This window comes from Trichosurus vulpecula, chromosome 4 (genome assembly GCF_011100635.1).
Source record: "Trichosurus vulpecula isolate mTriVul1 chromosome 4, mTriVul1.pri, whole genome shotgun sequence".
Classification (NCBI taxonomy): domain Eukaryota; kingdom Metazoa; phylum Chordata; class Mammalia; order Diprotodontia; family Phalangeridae; genus Trichosurus; species Trichosurus vulpecula.
The window spans coordinates 395,311,925-395,337,160 of record NC_050576.1 but is presented as its reverse complement, the minus strand read 5'-3'; the positions used below and the strand labels follow the sequence as shown (position 1 = coordinate 395,337,160).

Below are 25,236 nucleotides of genomic sequence, written 5' to 3'. Positions count from 1 at the left end.
CAATCTGGTTCTGGATCTGTTTATTACCTCCCCTGGGATCTTTTGTTTCTTTTGTAACTCTCCACCTCCATCTCTCCTTTCCCTCCCTCCTCTCCCTCTGTCCACATAGGGAATCACCCTTATCTGTGGGTGCACTCCCCAAAGGAATATAAATTTTGATCACTGAAACCTCACAGAATGAAGAACAAACAATATCTCTCCATCTGGACTCCTCCTATCTCTGGTTCAATGTACTCTGTGCATCTATGTTCTTAAAACTATAATTCAGGAGTCCCCACCAGTGTATTTACTTTTATTAGTCAAATGGTTGATACAATTAGCTCAAAACAAGGGAATTTACTAAGATAACACAGCATAAACAGTAGTAACAAAATTGCTCCCCTCTCCCCAAACCTGAGACATACTCTCCCACAAATATACACAGCACCAGTGGGAAGAGCAGACATGTAGACATGTAAGTAGAGTACACTAGTAGAGATACACACTTGGGAAACACATATAGCCAAGTTGACCCACGCCTCCCTCTGATGTTGCATGGCCCCAAAATCTTCTCTCTTTTCATGGCATCCTCACATTGCTCCCCCGAGTGTGGTGTCTCTGCTGGGCAAATAGCTCCCCTGGGCTCCCTGGGCTCACCTCCTACCTGGTGTAGTGGCTCCTACTGGGCATTTAACTCCACTGTAAGACTCCATAGTCAATGGTGGGGGAGAGAGGAAGAAAAATCCCTTTCTTTCCCTCCTCCTAAAAGGTAAGGAATATAATTCCCCTTCAAGACCTGGATTCTTCAATGCTGGTTCTCTTCTCAACTTCCAGAGCTTGTATTTCTCAGAGCTGTCCTCAGACTCCACTCTAGACTGATCCCCCTCCCTCTCACCCAGAATGTGCCTTTCTTTTTAAAGAAACACTGGGAATATAGCCAGAAATCTTTTTATGCTGTATTTTATAAATAAGAGAGAACTCTTTCTAAACTTTTTGCTCATAACTTCATCATTGTTTCAAAACTTATTTAAAAAAATTCTTTATCTCTGCAAGGAGCTTTCCTTTTCTCAGCAAACCTGTGATTCGGAAAGCAATTTCCTTTTATTTTCCAGGAAGTTCAATTAGAAGCCAACTTTTAGAGCTAAAAGGGATTGGCTGACAGAATCATTTAATTCAACCCCTTCTCTGTCTGAAGGAAGAAACCAATGAAAACATCCATGAGTTATTTCATAAACTCAAGTGGATAGTTAACAAGAACTTTATTGGTAAACTAGGCTTCAGGGTTGAAAACAAAACTGATCACGTGAGAATCCGGGAGATTTCCGTTACGTGCTTTAACTCAAAGCTGATTGGGTAAAAGTCCTTTTTCATTCTTTCTTTCTTTCTTCCCTATTCCAGATTGAAAGCTAAATTCAGTGTGTTATTCTTTGCAGATAAGCAAGCATTCTCTCTGTGAAACAAATAGCACTTTGAATCCTGACCCGAATGGCCTTAAAAGAGACGAAGCAGTTGAACCTAAAGAGGAATGAACGAATAGATGTTGACTACATAAAAGGGATTCTTCAACCTACACCCACTTGTGCTACCTGGGATGAAATCTGGAACTTTCAAGCCAAGCCAGATGACCTACTTATTTCTACCTATCCGAAAGCAGGTCTGGGGGAGAGGGGCATGAGGGAACTTGGAGGGAGGGGCCTTGGATATTGTGGATCCTGAATAAACATTGCCTTAGTTGAATGACAGAAATGGAATGCTTGGGTGGATAAAAATCTGTGCTGGGTTTGTGAGGGAGGGAGTTAATGGGCATGATTAAGATGAATGTTTCTAGAGAAAGTTAGTGAGAGATTAATGAGAGATGTTGCATAAACATGGACTACAATTTCATAGCTTTGATCCATTTCTCAGGATACTGAAGTGGGAGAAAGGTGTCACTAAAACAGATTAAAGAATATTTGTATGAGAGAGCTGATGAAAAGGTAAAGAGGCAGTTTGCTCAAGTATAATAAGCTCCACCTTCTTGGAGTATGACAAAACATGCTTTTTTTGTCAAATCAGTTTACAGAGATCTCTGTAGAGAAGAGTTCTAACAATATACATAAATGTTTGAGGGAAAGGTAGATGCATCAGTATGTATGTAGTGTGTGTATATATATATATGTATATATGTATTTATACACATATATGTATATGTATACCTGTATATACATATATATACATATGTGTATATGTGCAGAGATACATGAACTATGCTTTCAAAATATCAGGAAAAATCTGTAAGAAGTATGGGCTTGGATGATCCTTATCCCTTACCTTTTACCTATTTCACCAAAGAAATAAATGATTTTATGTGTGCTTGTGTTTATAATCCTTTTATGGAGAGAGAGACAGAGAGAGAGAGAGAGAGAGAGGGAGGGAGGGAGGGAGGGAAGGAGACAGGATAAAGGTCAATCTTTGTCATAGTGAGTGAATGTTTGCTCTAATCAATTTCTTACTCTTATCAATTAACTTAGTTTATTACTTTCTTCCTAATACAATTTGATCAATCAAAATATCTATTGGCTCTGATGACTTCTGAGTGCCTTAAACTTTATTAAAAAAAACACTAAAGCATTTTTCATAAAAAGAAAAAATACTAAAGACTACAAGTAGAGTCAAAGAATAAAATTTGTCTAATAATAATAAATAACTTATGTAACATTTTAAGGTTTGTAAAGCACTTTACGTGTATTATCTCATTTGATCCTCCTAACAACACTGTGAGGTAGGTGTTATTATTATCACCATTTTACAGATGAGGAAACGGAGGCACAGAGAGGTTAAGTAACTTACTCAGGGTGTCACACAGCTAGTAAGTATCTGGGACAGGATTTAAACTCAGGTCTTCCTCACTCCAAGCCCTACATTCTGTAGCTCTTTAGTTACCTAAATTTTTTGAATTATTATACTCAAAAAATTTCACTAAATATAATTTTTGACATTCAAAGAAGCACAGAATTTCAGAAATTAAAGGTCTGAGAGGCTATATAGTCTAATTCATACATAAATAAAACTTTCTCAACACAATAATCAATCAAGAAATATTTATGAAGTACCTACTACGTGTTAGGTACTGTTCTAGATTCTGGGGACATAAGGACAAAAATAAAGCAATCCTTAACTTCTAGGAGCTTATATTATATATGAAAGGAAAATATTTGCATGTACAAATGTATGCAAAGTAAATAAAAGGTAATAGGGGGAGGCACAGCTGGATGAATCAGGAAAGGTTTCATGCAGCCTGTGGTATCTGAAGCAAAAGTTGTGAAGGAAATTAGAGATTCTAAAAGGCAGAGGTGAGAAGGAACTAAATTCTAGACATACAAGATAACCAATAAAAAGGGCACAGAGAGAAGAGATGGAGTGCCATGTGAGAGACACAATAAAAAGTCCTGCTTGGCTAGACTGTACAATTTGGGAAGGGGAATAATACGTAACAAATTGGAAAAGATAGATTAGAGCTAGATTGCAAAAGCTTTAAATTCTGAACAGAGAAAGATGTATTTGATCCTAGAAGTGATCACCAGAGTTTATTGGACAGATGAATAACATAGTCAGGCCTTTGTTTTTGAAATATCACTTTATCAGCTGATAGGACAATAGGAGGATAGACTGGAGATGATGAAAATTATTGCAATAATTCAGGCAAGAGATCATAAGGGCCTGAACTAGGGAGGTTGCCATAGGAGTGAAGAGACACATGGGAGAGATAGTATGGGGTAGAATCAACGAGATGGGACAACTAACTTGCTGAGAAAAATTGAGGAGCTGAAGTTGTCTCCAAAGTTGCAAACATAGGTGACTGGTGGCACAGTGGTACCCTCCATAGAAACCAGGAAGTTGTGAAGGGAGGTGGGCTGGAGGGACAGATGATAAGTTCTCTTTGCAACATATTGCATTTGAGTTGTCTAGAGGATATCGAGGTCAACATTTCCAATAAGCAGTTATAAAATAGACCTAGAATTCAGCAGACGAGTACTGTTATCTGGAAGTTATCTGAATAGAAGTGACAATCAGATCCATGGAAGTGAATGATGTCACTAAGAAAGAGTGTGGAAAGAGACCGCAACCAAGCTATAGGGAACACTCACAGTTTAGGAGCAAGATATGAATGATGAGCCACCAAAAAAGACTGACAAGCAGTGGTCAGATAAAAAGGAGGGAAACCAAGAAAAAGGGGTGCCACAAAAGCTCAGCAAGAATATAGTAACCAGGAATGAACAACAGTGCTAAATGCTGCAGAAAGGTCAAGAAAGATGAACACTGAGAAAATGTTGTCACATACGGCCATTAAGAGATCAGTGTTAACTTCAGAGAGAGCAGTTTCAACAGATTGATAAAGTTGGAAATTTGATTGCAAATGAGTTCAGTGACAACACAAAGGGAAAGTGGCAGCAATGAGTGTAGACAGCTTTTTTTTGGAGTTTGGCTGTAAATGGGAGGAGAAATACATGACTATAGCTTAAGGAAATGGTAGGGTCAAGTGAGGGTTTTTTTAAGGATGAGGGGAGACCTGAGTATATTTGTAAGCAGCAAGGAATGAGCCAATAAATAAATAAATAAACAAACAAATAAATAAGGAAATGGAATAAAGGGGTCAGGTACAGGGATTGACCTTGGCAAAGAGAATTGCTGCCTTTTCATCAGTCTGGAGTAAAGGAGTAGAGAATGGAAGATAATGTTTAAAAGTTTTGAAATACTGGGTATAAAATTAGAGGGAGTTCACAGCAAATGGACTCTGTTTTCTTAGAAAAGTATGAGATGAGATGATGGGAGAATAGGGTAGTAGAAGAGGATTGAGAAGAAGAGATGTTTTAGAATAGCCACGGCAGGGAGTGAAATAGAGAATTAATAAGAAGTAAAAGGATTGCCTTGCTGCAGTGAGGGCCCAGTTGAGATTACATATGCAACAAATGGTCATCAAGTCTCTACTTGAAGACCTCCAATGAGAGGGAATTCACAACCTCCCAAGGCAGATGATTCTTCTTTTGAATAACTCTAAATAGCATAAAATGAGCGAATAGACAGGGAGAAATTATATTATTCTTCTGGTTCATCTGCCTAAGTCATACATCATAGATTTTAATGAATTTCAGAAGTTACATGGTCCAACCTCTCATTTGACAGATGCTAAAACTATGGCCCAAAGAGACTGAGTGATTTACCCAAAGTCACAAAATCATAGAAAATAATTGGAGGATACTTTAAAAATCACCTGATCTAAATTGTATCAGAGTGAGAATACACTCTAACATACTACCAAAATGATTCATCCAGCCCCTTTGTAACCTCTCTACTTTTTCGAGAATGAAATAATCATTAAGGAAAATCAGGAATTGAATACTGGGTCTGCTTTTGACAAAGATCAAGCATGAGTTGACATTTTGATCATTGAAGTTCCCTCCTGCCCCCTAATATCACACCTCCCTCGATATTTTCCAAACTCTGCTTACAATAATTCCATCTGACTAGATAATCAAAAAGGTAATCAAATGGCTGAGTTAAAATTTTGACCCAGGTCAAATCCAGTATTCTTTCCATTGGACTTTGTTGCCTCAAAGAGGAGATAGCTATTTTCCAAATGGCTGTTTTAAACTTGAACCTGGGGTCAATGGTGAGATACCAAATGCTCCATTCCCAGAGAGAATGAAAAACTCAAATGAGGACTCAGATCTTCACTCCTTTATAGAGTGCCATTATGCAATGCTTTTTATCTGTGTTAATAATAGTGAGATTTTTACAAAGCAATATGGAATTTTATTCTATATTGCTTTATGAACTTGATATTATGTCTTACTCCGTATTTTTAAAAAAATCAAGAACCTTCTCAAACCTCCATTCTCACTTCTTTCTATGAAATAAGGGACAACTTGGACTCAGGAGATAGTAGACATGATACAAAATGGTGGCAATATCGAGAAATGTAAACGAGCTCCTACTCATCTTCGGTTTCCTTTCATTGAATATATAATTCCAACAGTAGGATCTGGTAAGTGACAGCATGGCCACCCATTTACACTTGACTATAAACAATGTCTGTCTTATATTATTTCCCTGACAACAAATGAACAAAGGCCAGAGAAATTCTCTGAGTTTTTTTTCTCTGCTCATAATTAATCTTTACCCTTTATCTTTCTGCCTTAGCTTTCCTCTCAACTTCTGGCAGCTGTCTAAGACCCAAAATGACAACATTCTACCCTGTCTTCTCACAGGTTCCCAGGATCAATCCAATGCATCGTCTTTCATGATAGTATAGGCAATAGCAGCACCAGTGGTAGGGTTGACCACCCTCTCCAATGTGCTTTCTATCTGCCCAAGCAGGCACCAATAAGACAATGAATCCACACAGTATATAACATTTATATAACCACTTACAATAATTAGATATATAATTTTAAAATTCTAAACATAACCATGTACTTAATTACAAGGCAAAAAAGAAAACAATATATCAAATAAAGTATATAAATAATAAAATATATCTTGATATATATACACAAACCTGGATAATGCTTTTCAATAATTCACTCAGTACCTATGGTGAACTATGAGAACATATATATTGGAACCAGAAAAGGAAGCACATGAGGGAGAAAAACTTAGATGCTTAGGGTAACTCACAACTGTGGGCTGCAGGCTTCAATGTTATTGTCCATTCAGGAACATCTGTACCACATGAAACAAGCTGAGGCTCACTGCTTGACTGTTGATCCTTACTACTTTTCAGCTAAGGAAATACTATTCTCCCCTCTACTTGAATGTTAGCCTTTACAAGCTCTTTCAATTATAATGTGTTAACTTTTAATGTAAATCACAGTTCTCTTTAAGCTAAGGAACTGCAATGCTCCTTAAACTCTCTCTCTCTCTCTCTCTCTCTCTCTCTCTCTCTCTCTCTCTCTCTCTCTCTCTCTCTCTCTCTCTCTTTCTCCCTCTCTCTCATACAAACTGGCCCATTCAGTTATTTACTGACCCAAATATTTTGTTCACCAATCAGAATAGAGCTCACCAATACAGCTCTAGCTCACCAGGATACCAAAGCAGCTGCAATACCCCTTTGCTTTTCTTTTTCAAGCCAGAGGTGGCAGCAAAGACCAAAAAGTCCTTATGAAAACCTTCACCTTTTGCTAATTATAGTGATGTTGAAAGGTACTAAATATCACTAAGAGTTCTTGGCCAATGAAGTCAATTTTCTCTCCAACCAACAGAGAACCACTCAGCAGAGGCCTTCTCCTAACTGACTGCTTCTAACTGTCACAGCTCCAGTAAAGCAAGTTTTCAGTCCTCATACTATTGCTTTGCTTCTCCTCAGGTTTTCCTTTGGTTCCTAGCTATTCCTCTTCTGCTGCTGCTCAATCCAGTGGCTTAAATAAGAACTTCCTGACTCTCAGTGACTCACTTGTTGCTTAAAAAGTCTCAATTCCACACATTTTTTCTATCAACTTGGCAGTCCTTTTTTAATCACACCTCAGTCCCCAAATGTTTACATGATTTCTCATAAAACATGCACATGCAAATTATCCAAGGTATCCATCCTGTTCCAAAGTCTTCGACAAGGTATGCTATCTCTTGGGTGCCCTTGAATCTATGTGTCTTGACCATCATATTTCTCTAGTTTTAATAAATAAAAAATCTTCCTCTGCCTCTTTATCACATTAAACATCACTCTACTTTGCTGAAAAAGGTCCATGTCCTCACCTCTATGTCACAGATAATTTTCCTGCCAAAACTGTCTAAATTCCATCTGAAAGCTCTTAATTCTTATACATGTATTAGTAAATTAAAACAAAGTTCTTTTTCTACTTCTGTTAGTCATCAAAATGTTCATGCATAATAGCAGCACATCCTACAGAATTTGATAATCAATATAAATCTTTTCTTTTGTGAAAAAATATTTCTCTGTTCTTTTCATCACCAAACAGCTCCATTTAACTTAAAGGGATAAAAGACATTACACTTTAATGGACCATGATCCCATCAGTGTTGGCACTCCCCCCAAAAGCAGAGATCCTAACCCATTCAACTTTCTCCTCCAATCCATACTCTTGTTCATGTTCCCCATTAAATCCTCCAAAGAAGGTTCACCCAATTTCCTGGGGCCCCTCAAATTGGTCTCCCTGCCTCGTGTCTCTCCACTCCAATTCATCTTGCACTCAGCTAAGTGATTTTTCTAATGTGTATATCCAACCCACCTCCCCCACAAAATTCAGTAGACTCCAGTGGCTCCTTAGTACCTCTAGAATCAAATATAAAGTACTCTGGGGTTTTTTAATTGAACGCTTTTCATAAATCAGCCACTACTCAGCAAGCACTCCAGTCTTCTTATGCTTTATTCCCCTCAAAGCACTTTATAATCCAGCAACACTAGATGATTTATGGTTCCTCAAACACAGCACTGCATTTCTTGCCTCTCTGCCTTTTCCCCCATGGCTGGAATCCTCCGGCCTTCCCCCAAGCCTGGAATGTTCTCCCTCCTCCTCTCCACCTTTCAGTTTCCTTGATCTCCTTTAAGACTCAGCTTACATCCCACATTCTGCAGGAAACCTTGCTCAGTCTCCCTAGTTGGTAGAACATTCCATCTATCTCACTAGTCACACTATTCACCCATTAGACTGGGATATCCTTGAAGACATCAACTGTTTTTGTCCTTTTTCTGTATCCCCAGAACTTAGCACCACTTCCTGTCACAAAGTAAATGCTTAATAAATGCCTTTCAATATGATTTCCTCTAGATATTATTACACAGACATTATTGAACCAATGTGTTATATGGACTATTCCTTGGTTTTGCCATCTAGACAACTACCTCTTTTTCTTATAAACATTTATTTGATATCTTTTACATTATTTGGTGATGCATGCAAAATTTTGTATGTGTGTAATGTGTGCATCTATGAGTTGCTCATTTTAGCCAGCAATTTTAATTCCTCAGAAATTATGATTTGTACTTGTACAGCATCACTAGAAGCATATTCACATTAAAAACAGAATTTTGTTTGAGGAAGATCTTTGTGCTTAATAAAAGCCCTTTACAATTTCCAAAATGCAATCCAGCCCACTCTTTCTTCACATTCAGTACTGGGCCAAAGTCATTGCGCATCTGCATTATCTGACCAGGATATATATGACAATGGACCAGTTGTTCAACCAACTAGATATCATTGTGTAGACAACAGACATTTTTGTATCCTTAGTTTTTACCATATGGATAGGGTAAATTCTTGTGTGATTATACTTTTGGGGGAGACTGCAGTGTCTATACCTTGACAAAATCAGACAGACATGACAGAAACTTTCTATGTGGCTATGTAAAACACTGTAGAAGTCAGTTACTTCTTAACAAAATGGAAATCTAGTTCCATTCCACAAACATTTATGAAGCACCTACTATGTGAAGAAAATACAGTGTTAAATACTGAGGGAAATTTAAATATTAAGTAAGACATAGCCTCTGACTTCATGGAGTTTACAATCTAGTGGGAGAATATAGTGTTTTTAAAATAACTATGTTGGAAAATATTTAAAGATGAATGTCTTTAATAATTGCATAAAAATTTCTTTTCAAGATCGCAGGAAGTAAAGGTCACTACTGACTGGGGGCATCTAAGGAAGTTACATGGAAAGGGGACATTTGAGCTGAATCAAATTCAAGAGGCAAAGATGGGGAAAAGTACATTACAGAGGAAGAAATGTTTGAACAAAGTTGGGAAAGCACTGGACATATGAGTGACATTGAGTAGTCAAATTTGTCCAAAATGTTGGGCATATAAAGGGACATAGGTTGAAATAAGACTGGAAAGTTAAAGGGGTGATACACTGTGAAGCTTTTCATGCCAAACTACGGAGTATGGAACTATGAAAGATTTTTTAACAGTAGAATGAAATGATTACACTTTTGCAAAAGATAAATTAACCTGGTAGCAATTTAAAGGATGTATTGAAGAAGGCAGAGAATGAAGGCATAAGGACCAGTCCAGGGGCTATGGTACTAGCCCAGGCAAGTGACAAGGGCTTATAGGAGAATGGAAGCAATGGGAATACAAGAGTGAACAGAGATGAGAAATACCATATAGAATCTCTTGGACTTGACGATTGAATGTAAAAAGGGTGTGAGAGGGAAAAGTCAAAGATTTTAAATTCAAAATACTGGCTGCAAGGTACTACTGACAAAAACAGAAAAGCCAGCAGGAGTATCAGGTTTTAGCAAAGTGAGTTTTACATACCAATGGGGATATCCAGTTATCAGTCCCAATTTTCTATGTATAGATATCCAGTAGTCAGTTGGAAATGTGAGTCTGGGACTTAGAGATAACAATTTAGGAATCATCCACATGGGGGTAAAGCCTTGAAAATGGTTGAGATTTCAAGGGAAAAAGATACTAGAGAAAAGAAAAGAGGGAAAATGAGAACACCTTGAGAAATGCCTACATTAAGAGAAGAAAAGCTGTGTCATCTCCGCCAGTGATTTCTTCTTTGGGCATTTAGTCTTGTCCTACTTCCTTTTCCATCCTCTACTTCCTTAGTGCCTTTTCCACTTCCTCATGTAGCACCTATTAGATTGAGGTGTGCAATCCAAATATAGTAGTTCCACTGCCACTGATGATGAAAACAATTTGTTATAGAATTGTTGTTCCAATTCTGTCGATTTTTTTTTTCTTCCTTCACGTTCATCTATAAATGTCCTTGGGATGATCTGACTTGCTTCAATCTCACACTGAGCATTCTACACACTCAGTTAAACTGCCTCTATTCTTTGCTGTTTTATGAATGATACTTCTCATAATTTCCTATCATTCTCCTTGGTAATATTTTAAAATGAGTGGATGGTCTAAATAATAAAAGCTAGCATTTATTAGGTATGTTAAAGTTTACAAAAAGTTTTACAAAAGACTTAACGTACAGTAGTTCATTCGATTCTTTTTTTTATTTTTTAGCGAGGGGAAAGGCAGGAGTTAAGTGACTTGCCCAAGGTCACACAGCTAGTAAGTGTGTCAAGTGTAAGAGGCCGGATTTGAACTCAGGTCCTCCTGACTCTAGGGCCAGTGCTCTACTCACTGAGCCATCTAGCTGCCCCAGGTCATTTGATTCTACAGCAATACCATAAGTCAGGTGCTATTATTCTCCCCATTTTACATGAGAAAACTGAAGCTATGTGTGGCTCACCCTGGATTACATAGCTAATAGGAATCTAATACAGGATTCTAACTCAGTTATTCCTGACTCTCAGTCCAGCACTCTATCCACTATGCCCCCTTGGCTGTCATGTCGCTCCATTGGTCAAGATCAAGTGTTTGCTGGCTAACTAATTTTCTAGGTTCTTTCAACATTATTTTTGTGGCAATTGTTTTATAGCAATTAAACTTGTATAGGAGTCAGCTTGTTCTTTGTTAATGACTTTTCTTATCTACATCTTCTTTTTCAGCATCAATAGCTCATTTTGACTAGAGCTGATTGAAACCATTGTAACTACACACACTTATCTTTTCCTCTTTTTCTACTTTGGTGTTGAACTTCTCTTTTTTTTTCTAAGATGATCTCACTGACCACAAACAACTAATTTGGAAGTAACTTTCACATCAATAACAAGTTATTTCCAGTCTTTTAAGATACAGTCCGTTTCATTTTTTGTGATGATGTTGAGCTTTCTAAGTCCATCATTTTCTAACTCTCTAACTCCTGAAAGTGGGGGACTTCTGGGTCATCCACACACTCTTTTTGTTTCTTAATCTTGAAGCATTTACGCCATATTTTTCATTGCTGGAGACAAATGGCAAACCACTCCAATATCTTTGCCAAGAACATAAAGCATCAAACACAACTGAAACAACTGAACAACAAGAATCTCTTACCTGCCTTCAAAGAGTATACATTCTAATGGCAGAATACATATGAAGAGGAACTGAATTAAGATATGCTGAACATAAGTATGGCCTAGACATGGCCAAGAATAAGTGGTGAAATAAGAGAAAGGATCACCTATCAAAGCCCAGTGTCCCAGGGGCAGAGTCCAAGGTTCCAATTCCAGTGGGAGGGGGATGAGGATAATAGCAACATGGTATAGAGATGGCCATGGAGATCTAGAGACAACTATAGTGTTCTGGCAGCTGCACTGAATTGTTCCCAAAGTTGAAGCAATGAAAGAAGAAGGTCCTAGAGTCACAATATAAGAATTATGAAAATGGACAAAAACTCTTTTGCAGGTGTGACTCAAGCTAATGCAATGCCATCACCACGCATACTAAAAACTCACCTTCCCATCCAGCTGTTGCCACCATCATTCTTGGAGAAGGGCTGTAAGGTAAGGAGCTGGAGACAAACCTTAGAACCTCTTAAAGCAGGCTTCAGCCAGTCTTCTATAAACAAACTTCTCCTGGTCTCGGAATAGAGGAGGTATGTCCCTATGATTTCATTGGCATAGGGAATTACCAGATAGGAACTCCTCCTATCAATACAATGGGCAATATCTCCAACTTATGGTCTTAAGGAGTTGCCTAGACCAATGAGAGCTACAATGACATATTCAGGGTCACACAATCAATATGTATTCAAGGAAGGACTTGAGTCTGAGGTTAACTCTCTACCAACTATGCCATGCTGTATCTAAGTACAGTAATGTAACTTCCTTATCATAATGACTTTGGAGTCCTTCCTATAACACAAAAATAGCAAGTCACTCACAAGACAGCAACCTCTAAATGTAATTGTGGGTTAGTTATCAAACCTAAAGAAGGCCTAAAGAGATGAGTATAACCAAGAGAACATTGTATCCAGTAATAGCAACACTGTTTCAAGAACGACTTTGAGTGACTAAGTCATTTTGACTATTATAAATATCCAAATTAACAGACCTACGGACTCCTATATATGTCTATACCACCAGAGCACCTAGTCAATATTAGTACTACATGACTGACTAGAAGTCAATTTGTCCAAAGGCTTCATTTCACAGATGACATAACTGAGACCCAAGTCAAAAATAGGTGACAAATGAATCAACGATAGCTGAGATAGTAATTTTTTTTCCTCTTTTTCTTTTCCCCTCCCTCATGACCAATTGCAGATAATCTATGTGGCAAGAAATCCCAAGGACAACTTAGTGTCCTATTACCATTTCCATAAGATGAATGCAGCACTTCCTGATCCAGGAACCTGGGAAGAGTATTTTGAAGATTTCCTGGAAGGAAAAGGTGACAGAATCCAACTATATTGTTGTTGTCAACAAAACCTTGAAAATATAGAGAAATCTCTGACCCTTTCATGTGGAGCTCAACCCTCTTTTGTTTTTAATATCAAGGAATTGGTAGGGTGACCTATACTCTCTCCTGAATGCATCCTCCATTCAAACAAATTTACACATTTTTTACCTGTCTTTCAGTGTGCTGGGGTTCCTGGCATGATCATGTGAAAGGATGGTGGAATGCAAAAGACAAATATCCCATTCTCTACCTCTTCTATGAGGACATGAAGAAGGTGAGGGCTGGATCCAGTCTGGCAATCAATGGTATTTACTAAGTGTCCACTAGGTGCACATAACTATATTTGGCACTTAAGATAGTTTAGAAGGAAGTAGAAGACTGCCCTGATAACAACCTTATCATGTTCAACAGATGCTGTATTCTAAATATTGCTTTACAAAGTAGTAGTAATAAGGTTTTTTCAAATGTATAATTGCATTGTTGCTGTGTATGATTCTAAGAACTAATCATAGAAGCTCTGGCTTTTTGCCCAGTGAAGGTGGTATCTTTATGAACTTTCCCCAGAGTAATGCTCTATATACCTTTTTCTCTGGTATTATAACCTAGCCCTAAGGTCATCAACAAGCACTTATTATGCATTTACTATGTAAGAGGAACTATGCTAAGTACTGGGGATACAATGATAAGAAAAGTTTGTGTTTCCCCAGACTGACTCTCTAAGCCTCTTACTGTTATTATTTCCTAGTCATGAAGTCAAGTCAGCAAGCATTTATTAAGTATTTACTATGTATCGATTGTGCTAAGCACTGGAGATGCAAAAACAAGAAAAAATACAGTACCTACCCTCAAGGAGCTTACTTGGAAGAAGACAATGATAACTAAGATAATTATGCCCCCAGAGTTACTAAACTATCTACACCCTTTGACCAAGCAACACAACTGTTTTTGCAGATAATGAGGCAAAAAGGAAAAAAACCTGAGTGTTCTAAAATGTTTATAGCAGCTCTCTTTATGGTGGCAAAGAACTGGAAATTTCACAGATACCCATCAATTGGGGAATAGATAAACATGTTGTGGTATATGATTGTGATGAAATACTACTGTGCTATAAGAAAGGATGAGCTCAATGATTTTAGAAAGCCATGGAAAGACTTGAGAAACATGAGTAGAACTAAGAGAAAATTGTATACAGTAACAGCAGTATTGTTTTAAGAATGAATTTGAACAAATAAGTTATTTTGACTATTATAAGTACCCAAATTAATTATGAAAGATATATGAAGAAAGATACTATCTGCATCCAGAGAAATAACTGATAAATAGAAGTATGTATAGAATAATTTTGTGTGTGTGTGTGTGTGTGTGTGTGTGTGTGTGTGTGTATCTAATGGTAGACATCTCTAGGGAGAAGGGGGGAGGGAAGAGAAAAAAAATTTGCATAATGATTCTGTTGTATATTTGAAAGGAATGACAAGTTGTGCATAGTAGACTTGCAGTTTCATGTGTAATCATCTTTTCTATTATACAATGTTATGGAAATGCTTGTTTTCTTCCATAAATTAAAAGTTAAATTTAATAATGAAAAAAAGATAGTTGAGAACTGAAAAAAAAATCTAATGCACTTTCTACTATATTGTACTATGTGTTACACTAGGTTGAAGGTTCTCTCTGTCATAAATACTATGTAACACACTATAATACATGATGAAGGTTCTATGTCATAAGCAAGTATGTCAAACTAGAGAGGATTTCCAGAAAGAGAAAAAACATCAGAAGTGGAAAAAGTGTCCTTGAGAAATATGCTTTTCTGTAGAGGTAGGACCCCAGTATTAGATTTAACATGGAAAGGAGCAAACTTTTGTAAAATTATTATTTTTTTCACATTCTTTTTTTAAATTTTCAGTTCAAATTCTCTCCCTCCTATTGAGAAGGCAAGCAACATGATTGTCGATTATATGTGTGAAGCCATGTAAAATATACTTCCATATTAACCATATTACAAAAAAAAACAAGAAAAATGAAGTGAAAAAAATCATACTTCAATCTGCACTCAGAATTTATTAGTTTTCTCTCTCTAGAGGTATATTACATTTTTCAAAAGTAGTCCTTTGAAATTGTCACATATCACTGTATTGATGAGAATAGCTAAGTCTTTCACAGTCTATCATCCTTACAATATTACTATTATTCTATACAATGTTCTCCTGGTTCTGTTCACTTCACTTTGCATCATGTTCATGTAAATCTTTCCAGGTTTTTCTGAAACCATCCCCCTGGTCATTTCTTATAGCACAATAATATTCCATTACAATTATATGCCACAACTTGTTCATCCATTCCCCAAATGATGGGCATCCCTTCCATTTCCAATTCTTAGCCACCACAAAAAAAAAGCTGTTATAAAATTTTTGTACAAATAGGTTCTTTTTCCTTTTTAATCTCTTTGAGATACACACCTAGTCATGGTATTTCTGGGCCCAAGAGTATGCTCAGTCTTATAACCCTTTGGACATAGTTGCAAATTGTTCTCCAAAATGGCTAAACCAATTCACAGCTCCACCAACAGTGCATCAGTGTCCCTATTTTTCCACATCTCCCTCACCATTTGTCTTTTTTCTTTTCTGTCATATTAATCAATCTGATAGGCATGAGGTAGAATCTTCTTTTAATTTGCATTTCTCTAATCAATAGTGATTTAGAGCATTTTTTCAAATGACTACAGAAAGCTCTGATTTCTTTGTCTAAAAGCTTCCTGTTCATATCCTTTGACTATCAGTTGGGGAATGGCTCTTATTTTTATAAATTTGGCTCAGTTCCTTGTATAATTAAGAAATGAGGCACTTATCAGAGAAAATTTCTATAAAACTTTTTTCCCAGTTTCCTGCTTTCATTCTAATTTTGGCTACATGGGTTTTGTTTGTGCAAAACCTTTTTAATGTCATGTGACCAAAATTATCCATTTCACTTTCTGTGATTCTTTCCGCTTCTTACTTGGTCACAAATTCTTCCCACATCCATAGATCTGACAGAAAAAAATTTCCATGTTCCCATAACTTGTTTATGATATCACCCTTTATGTCTAAGGGGGACCATTTAGACTTTGTGTTGGTAAATGAGAGGTTGGTCTATGTCCTGTTTCTGCCAAACTGCTTTCCAGTTTTCCAAACAATTTTTGTCAAATAGTGAATTCTTACCCCCAAAGCTTGGATTTTGGGGTTTATCAAACACTAGATTAAACAACATATTATTTGGATTCCAGTTTCTAATGCACTTCCATTTTGGGGGTGAGTTTATACCATTCACATTCACAATTACTATTACTAACTATGTATTTCTAGGAGCAAACTCTCTTGAACCAGTAAATTTCTAAATTCAGAATAATTGCTTAGGCCCTTCCAAATACAAGAAGTCATGTGATTGGTTTTGGACACTATGATGAAAAAATTTCAATACTTGTGTTTTTTAGCCTTGCTCTTTGTTGACAATGAATTCTTTCTCTTTCCACTCTCACATAGCACCCAAAGCATGAAATTAGAAAGATAATGAAATTCATGGAGAAGAACCTAGATGAAGATGCTTTAGATAAAATCATCTATCATACCTCTTTTGACATGATGAAAAAGAATCCAATGGCAAATTATACAGCAATTCCTGGTGAAATCATGGACCACTCTGTTTCTCCATTCATGAGAAAAGGTGTCTATATTTTTCTATTATTTTCTTAAGAATATTTTCTTCTTATATTTCAAGCCATTTGGAAATTTTCATTTACCCTTCTCTAGCTCAGAATCACAACTACTCAGATGGGTCTAGATATGGATCTTTCAAGAATGGAAATACTTCTCAGAATAAAATGATTGCTTTAAGAGATGGCTGATGAAATGAAAATAATCTTATATTGAGGAGAATAATCTGAAAGTACCCATTAGAAGTTACAAAAATTATCATAACAAAAAATAATATCCTTCAACCCAGTAATTCCATTATCTTGAAAGTGTTATTTAAAAAGGAAAATGAAACAAATGAACAACAAAAAAGAACTATCCCTTGAAAGATTTTCATAATAAAATTATATGTAGTTAAAAATAACTGGGATAGGAACATAAAGACTAGACAGATTTCACTGATATAGGAGCTCCCAGGTGAGAAGACTTCATCTGTCAAGGCAGATCAGCATTTCTCTACCACTTAAAGACCTTGAGAGTTGCCTAGAGCACAGACAGATTAAGTGATTTGCCCAGGGTCACATAACCAATATGTGTCAAAGGTGGGAATTGAGCCCAGGTCTTTCTTCTTCCTAGACTAGACCTCTATCCTTTATATCCAAAAGAAACAAAAAGGCATAGTTAAATAAATTGTTGCACATTCATGTAATGGAATATTATAAGGTAATTGAGACCAACAAGGTAAAAGAAGACAAGAACAATTGAGAAGACCTTATGAAATAATTCAAAGTTAAAAAAAAAAAAGCACAAAACCAGATGAATGGAAAATATACTGTGACCATATAAGAGGTAAAGCTAATGAGAAGAAACGAACATAAAATACTAGTAAGGATGTAGGGGAATTGTTATAATATTTTATGTATTTAAATTAACTAATCGAAACATAAATAGCTATTCAGCAAGTTTAGTTGATTATATTTATGTTAAACATTAGGCTTTTTATAAAATCATTTATTTATTTAATATTTTTAGTTTTCAGCATTAATTTTCACAAGAGTTCGAATTACAACTTTTCTCCCCATTTCTACCCTCCCCCCCACTCCAACATGGCATATATTCTGATTGCCCCATTCCCCAGTCAGCCCTCCCTTCTGTCACCCCACTCCCCTGCCCCATCTCCTTTTCCCTTACTTTTTTGTAGGGCAGGATAGATTTCTATGCCCCATTCTTTGTATATCTTATTTCCCAGTTGCATGCAAAACAACTTTTTTTTTGAGCATCTGCTTTTAAAACTTTGAGTTCCAAATTCTCTCTCCTCTTTCCTTACAACACACTCTCCATAAGAAGGCAAGCAATTCAACATAGGCCACATGTGTATCCTTAGGTAAAACCCTTCCACAATACTCATCTTGTGAAAGACTAACTATATTTTGCTCACTCCTATCCCGCCCCCCATTATTCAATTTTCTCCCTTGACCCTGTCCCTTTTCAAAAGTGTTTGCTTTTGATTACCTCCTCCCCCTATCTGCCCTCCCTTCTATCATCCTCCCTTTTTTATCTCCTTCCTCCTTCTTTCCTGTGGTGTAAGATACACAATTGAGTGTGTACGTTATTCCCTCCTAAGATCAAATCCAATGAGAGCAAGATTCACTCATTCCCCCTCACCTGCCCCTTCTTCCCTTCCAACAGAACTGTTTTTTCTTGCCACTTTTATGTGAGATAATTAACCCCATTCTATCTCTCCCTTTCTCCCTCTGTCAATATATTTCTCTCTCATCCCTTAATTTGACTTCATTTTTTTAGATATCATCCCTTCATATTCAACTCACCCTGTGCCCTCTGTCTATATATATATGTATACATATATATAATATGTATATACATGTACATATACATATATATACACCCACATATATACATACATACACACATATGTATATATATACATACACATATATATATATGCATATTCCTTTCAGCTACTCTGATACTGAGGTCTCATGAATCATACACATCATCTTTCCATGTAGGAATGTGAACAAAACAGTTCAACTTTAGTAAGTCCCTTATGATTTCTCTTTCTTGTTTACCTTTTCATGCTTCTCTTGATTCTTGTGTTTGAAAGTCAAATTTTCTATTCAGCTCTGGTCTTTTCACTGAGAAAGCTTGAAAGTCCTCTGTTTTATTGAAAATCCATATTTTGCCTTCGAGCATGATACTCAGTTTTGCTGGGTAGGTGATTCTTGGTTTTAATCCTAGCTCCTTTGACCTCCAGAATATCATATTCTAAGCCCTTTGATCCCTAGATGTAGAAGCTGCTAGATTTTGTATTATCGTGATTGTGTTTCCACAATACTCAAATTGTTTCTTTCTGGCTGCTTGCAGTATTTTCTCCTTGACCTGGGAACTCTGGAATTTGGCAATAATATTCCTAGGAGTTTACTTTTGGGGATCTTTTTCAAGAGGCAATTGGTGGATTCTTTCAATTTCTATTTTACCCTCCGGTTCTAGATTATCAAGGCAGTTTTCCTTGATAACTTCTTGAAAGATGATATCTAGGCCTTTTTTTTTTTTGATCATGGCTTTCAGGTAGTCCAATAATTTTTAAATTATCTCTCCTGGATCTATTTTCCAGGTCAGTGGTTTTTCCAATGAGATATTTCACATTGTCTTCCATTTTTTCATTCCTCTGTTTCTGTTTTATAATATCCTGATTTCTCATAAAGTCACTAGCTTCCACTTGCTCCAATCTAATTTTTAAAGTAGTATTTTCTTCAGTGGTCTTTTGGACCTCCTTTTCCATTTGTCTAATTCTGCCTTTCAAGGCATTCTTCTCCTCATTGGCTTTTTGGAGCTCTTTTGCCATTTGACTTAGTCTATTTTTTAAGGTGCTGTTTTCTTCAGTATTTTGGGGGTCTCCTTTAGCAAGCTATTGACTTGTTTGTCATGGTTTTCTCACATCATTCTCATTTCTCTTCCCAATTTTTCCTCTACTTCTCTAACTTGCTTTTCCAAATCCTTTTTGAGTTCTTCCATGTCCTGAGACCAGTCTTGGAGGCTTTTGATGTAGGTTCTTTGACTTTGTTGACTTCTTCTAGCGGTATGTTTTGGTCTTCTTTGTCACCAAAGAAAGATTCCAAAGTCTGGGTCTGAATCTGAGTCCGTTTTCACTGCCTGGCCATGTTCCCAGCCAACTACTTGACCCTTTGGTTTTTCTTTGGGGTATGACTGCTTGTAGAGTAGAGAGTACTTTGTTCCAAGCTTGAGAGGATGAGCTGTTGTTTTCAGAGCTATTTCTATACAGCAAGCTCTGCCATACCAGCACTCCTCCTCCCCCAAGAACCGCCAACCTGGACCACAACTCAGATCTGAGCAGGCTCTGCACTTCCGCTCTGATCCACCACTTAATTCCTCCCACCAGGTGGGCCTGGGGCCAGAAGCAACTGCAGCTGTAGTTCTGTAGCTGCACCACCTCCGCTGCCTCCTGGGCAGTGGATGAACTGGGAACTCCTTTCACTCCGTCCCCGCAGCTTTTCCCACTAACCTTCTCTGTTGTCTTTGGTGTTTGTGGGTTGAGAAGTCTGGTAACTGCCACAGCTCAGTGATTCAGGGAGATAGGGCCTGTTCCGCCCGGCTCCCTGTCTGGTTGGTTCGGGTGCAGTCCATGGTGGGTTCTGCTCCGCTCCACTCCCAGCTCCGTGTGCCATAGACCTTACGCGACCATCCAGGCTGTCCTGGGTTGCAACCCTGCTTCCTTGTGGGTTCTACAGTTCTAGAATTTGTTCAGAGCCATTTTTATAGGTGTTTGGAGGGTCCTGGGGGGAGCCCTAGGCAAGTCCCTGCTTTCCAGCCCCCATCTTGGCTCCGCCCCCCTAAACATTAAGCTTTTAATAAAACTGGGAGAGGGAGGGGAGAAAGAGGAAAGAAAATACTTTAAATGGCCACTAAATCTCCCCCTATCTGTGATTCAGGGTCTGTAGGAGACTGGAAGAGCTATTTCACTGTGGCCCAGAATGAGAGATTTGATGAAGACTACAAGAAGAAAATGATGGGTACCACTCTGACTTTCTGTTCTAGTCTGTAAGAAGAAATCAGGAAGAATCCAAACTTATGAAGACTTTACCTGCAAATACTCTTGGATTCTCCTATCATTTATAATAGCACCTATCTCACAGAATTGTTTTAAGGATATTTGTAAGGGGCTTTGCAAACCTTAAAGTGCTATATAAGTGCCAGCCATCATCATCATCATCATCATCATCATCATCATCATCATTATTGTTGTTGTTGTTGTTGTTGTTGTTATTGTTATTGTTATTATGTTTGGTCATCATCATTCAGCTAACTAAAGGGACTGTATTTTCTTTTTATTCCCTTCTCAAGAAGCTAGAAATTCTGCAATTTAATATCAAATGTCCAATACAGAACTCATTATCTTTCACCCTAAACATTCCCTGCTTCCTACTTTCCATATTCCTGTAGGGGGAAACATCATCCTCCCAGTCTCTCAGGCTCACAAACTAAGAGTCATCCTGGATTCCTCATTATCTCTAACTGGCACCACCACCACCACCACATGCCCCCTCCCCTGCTCATCCCTCCACCATATCCAAGGTATTGCCAAGGACTGCCAATTTTACCTTTGCAACATCTCTCTTACATGCCTCCTTCTTTCCTCTGACACTACCACCACTCCGGTATAGGCCCCCATCATCTCATGCCTGGAATACTGCAATAGCCTGCTGGCAGGTTTGCCTGCCTCAAGTCTCTCCCCACTCCAATTCATTCTCCATTCAGCCACTAAAGTGATTTTCTTGAAATTCAGGTCTTATCCTATCAATACCTTCCCTGTCTCCTCCACCCCCACTCGATAAACTCCAGTGGCTTCCTATCACCTCCAGAAGCAAATGCAAAATGCTCTATTTGGCATTCAAAGCCCTTCAAAACCTAACCCCTTCCTACCTTTTCAGTCTTCTTAAACCCTACTCCCTGACATATGTTCTTCAATCCTGTAACACTGGCCTCCTGGCTCTTCCATGAACAAGACACTCATTCTTCAGCTCTAGGCACTTTTTCTGACTGTCCCCCATGCTCAGACTGCTGACCTCCCTGGCTTTCTATGAGTCCCAACTAAGATCCTCCCTTCTATAGGAAGACTTCCCTAACCCTTATTAATTCTAGGGCTTTTCCTTTTTAAAATTATTTTCTATTTATCCTGAATATAGCTTACTTTGTATGCATTTATTTACAGGTTGTCTCCCTATTAGATTGCAAGCTCCTTGAGAACAGGGGCCATCTTTTGCCTCTTTTTGTATCTCCAGAGCTTAGCGCAATGCCTGGCACATGGTATGTGTTTAACAAATGTTTATTGAATTGAATTTTGTATTAGCATCATGGCTAAACCTTCTATAAACCATGTTTGTTACAAATTAATCAAAAGTCTATCTTCATACAAATAAAAAAAATTGACTTAAGTTTGAAAGTAGAAGATGGCAGAATAAGGCAGAAAACCACCTACTTTCCCAAATTCCCCCACAAATAATTTAAAATAATGCCGCAAAGTACATTTTAAGAGTGGCAGAAATGATTAAAAATCAGGGTAAAGCAGTCATCCAGCCCAAAACAACTTGGGAAGACATTAGGAAAAACCTAATCGCCTGGAGTGGTAGTCTGACCTGATCAAAGTACAGATGCCTCCAAGCAGATACCACTGAAACAACAAACAAACCATGGGGGCAGCTATGTCACAGGTAGCCTTTGCTTCCAGGAACTTTCACTCCATGGATGATGTGGGAGTTGTGGCTGATCAGAGGAAGACTGTGAAAGCCCACCACTGGTGCTGAATGCAGGGCCCAGGGATGCTGACCAAGGAGTAAGCACACTCCAATATGTAGGTTACAGAGGGAAAGGACCCTGCTGATTATGGTCACTCATAGGAAAGCAGAGATCCCTGTTTCAGTTCCAGGGCAGAGGGGCAAGCTAACACTTGCAGCCACTTCAAGGTCTGCAGGGAGCAAGAGCATTTGGGACAGCAGTGTTGGGGGTCTTGGTCATAGCTCAGGGGCAGAAAGGAATATCTGAGGTCACTTATAGACTAAGGTGTGAGCCAGAAGAGCAGTGACTACATGTAGCCTTGGATCATAGACCACTGGAAGAACCAAGAGGTCAAGGACTCTCAGATAAAGCTTAGAAAACAATAGCACAAAAACCCTGAAGCCTGAGACACTATCCTCCATACCCCATAAGCAGAACCTAACCTTAACATAAAGTTAACAACCAAGAAATAATCTGTTAAAAAAAATGAGCAAAAAGAGAAAGAACCCAACTATAAACAGCTACTATGTTGATAGAAAAGATCAGGGTTCAAACTTAGAAGATAAAACAATTTCCTGTGAAGTTTCAAATAAAAATGTAAAATGGTCACAAGCCCAAAAATAGTTCTTGGGAGAACTTAAAAGGACTTTAATAAGGGGCAGAGCAAAGATGGCAGCTGGAAAACAGAGACTTGTGTAAGCTCTCCCAAAAATCCCTCCAAACACCTGCAAAAAAAGGCTCTGAACAAATTCTAGAGCTGCAGAACCCACGAAATAGCAGAGGGAAGCAGGTCTCCAGCCCAGAACGGCCTGGATGGTCTCTGGGAAGGGGCAATTGCACCATGCTGGGAGTGGAGCACAGCCCAGTGTGGGCCATGCTAGAACCAACCAGACTGAGAGTCAGGCAGAGCAAGCCTGAGGGTCATGAATCATTGAGCTGTGGCAGTTACCAGACTTCTCAACCCACAAACACCAAAGACCACGGAGCAGGTTAGTGGGAACAGTGGGAACACTGCTGGCTTGGGTTAGAGGGCAGTCCAGCCCCAGCCCTGGGGGTAGCAGAGGTGGTACAGCAGTGGTGGCAGCAGCAACAGGAAGCTCCTGTGGCTGCTTCGAGAGCTCCAGTGTCAGCTGCTTCCTGAGTCCTTGGCTCACGTGGTGGGAGGAATCAAGCGGCTGATCACAGCAGGAGTGCAAGGAGCAATTTGCTGGTGCAGAGGCAGGTTCTCTTGCCTGCTTGGATCTGGGTCACGGTTCTGGTTGGTAGTTCTTGGGGGAGGAGAAGTGCTGCTGTGGCAGAGCTTGCGGTGACAGTGGAGTAGAAGTAGCTCTGAAAACAGCAGCACAACCCCTAAAGCTTGGGACAAAGTATTCTCTACTCTATAAGCAGTCATACCCTGACAAAAAGCTCAAAGGTCAAGTAACTGGCTGGGAACATGAACAGGCAGTGAAAATGGACTCAGATTCAGACTTAGACTCAGACTCTAGAATCTTTTTTCAGTGACAAAGAAGATCAAAACATGCAGCCTGAAGAAGTCAACAAAGTCAAAAAGCCTACAACAAAAGCCTCCAAGAAAAATATAAATTCCAGTCAGGCCATGGAAGAGTTCAAAAAGGATTTCGAAAAACAAGTAAGAGAAGTAGAGGAAAAACTGGGAAGAGAAATAAGAGTGATGCAAGAAAATCATGAAAAACAAGTCAATGACTTGCTAAAGGAGACCCAAAAAAATACTGAAGAAAACAACACCTTAAAAAATAGACTAACCCAAATGGCAAAAGAGTTGCAAAAAGCCAATGAGGAGAAGAATGCCTTGAAAGGCAGAATTAGTCAAATGGAAAAGGAGGTCCAAAAGACCATTGAAGAAAATACCATCTTAAAAATTAGATTGGAGCAAGTGGAAGGTAGTGACTTTATGAGAACATAGGAAAAACCACTGACTGGGAGAATAGATGCAGGACAGATAATTTTAAAATTGTTGGACTGCCTGAAAGCCATGATTAAAAAAAAAAGGCCTAGACATCATCTTTCAAGAAGTTATCAAGGAAAACTGCCTTGATAATCTAGAACCGGAGGGTAAAATAGAAACTGAAAGAATCCACCGATTGCCTCTTGAAAAAGATCCCCAAAAGAAAACTCCTAGGAATATTATTGCCAAATTCCAGAGTTCCCAGGTCAAGGAGAAAATACTGCAAGCAGCCAGAAAGAAACAATTTGAGTATTGTGGAAACACAATCACGATAATACAAAATCTAGCAGCTTCTACATCTAGGGATCAAAGGGCTTGGAATATGATATTCTGGAGGTCAAAGGAGCTAGGATTAAAACCAAGAATCACCTACCCAGCAAAACTGAGTATCATGCTCGAAGGCAAAATATGGATTTTCAATAAAACAGAGGACTTTCAAGCTTTCTCAGTGAAAAGACCAGAGCTGAATAGAAAATTTGACTTTCAAACACAAGAATCAAGAGAAGCATGAAAAGGTAAACAAGAAAGAGAAATCATAAGGGACTTACTAAAGTTGAACTGTTTTGTTCACATTCCTACATGG

At 38.2% G+C, this 25,236-nt stretch overlaps 1 protein-coding gene across 2 annotated transcripts; it reads left to right on the top strand.

Annotated features, from left to right (window-relative positions):
• Positions 1 to 1,272: 1,272 nt before the first annotated feature.
• Positions 1,273 to 22,306, top strand: SULT1C4 (sulfotransferase family 1C member 4). Of its 2 annotated transcripts, XM_036757222.1 has the most exons (8): positions 1,273 to 1,332; positions 1,413 to 1,633; positions 5,879 to 6,004; positions 12,213 to 12,310; positions 13,073 to 13,199; positions 13,388 to 13,482; positions 16,724 to 16,904; positions 20,845 to 21,110. In XM_036757222.1, exons 2-8 carry the CDS (start codon positions 1,465 to 1,467, stop codon positions 20,955 to 20,957), a joined length of 909 nt encoding a protein of 302 aa, XP_036613117.1. In that variant the 5' UTR covers positions 1,273 to 1,332; positions 1,413 to 1,464; the 3' UTR covers positions 20,958 to 21,110. The 2 variants fall into 2 exon arrangements, with proteins under 2 accessions (XP_036613117.1, XP_036613118.1); XM_036757223.1 differs by lacking the exons at positions 1,273 to 1,332; positions 5,879 to 6,004 and having other exon boundaries at positions 1,367 to 1,633; positions 20,845 to 22,306.
• The last annotated feature ends 2,930 nt before the right edge of the window (positions 22,307 to 25,236 follow it).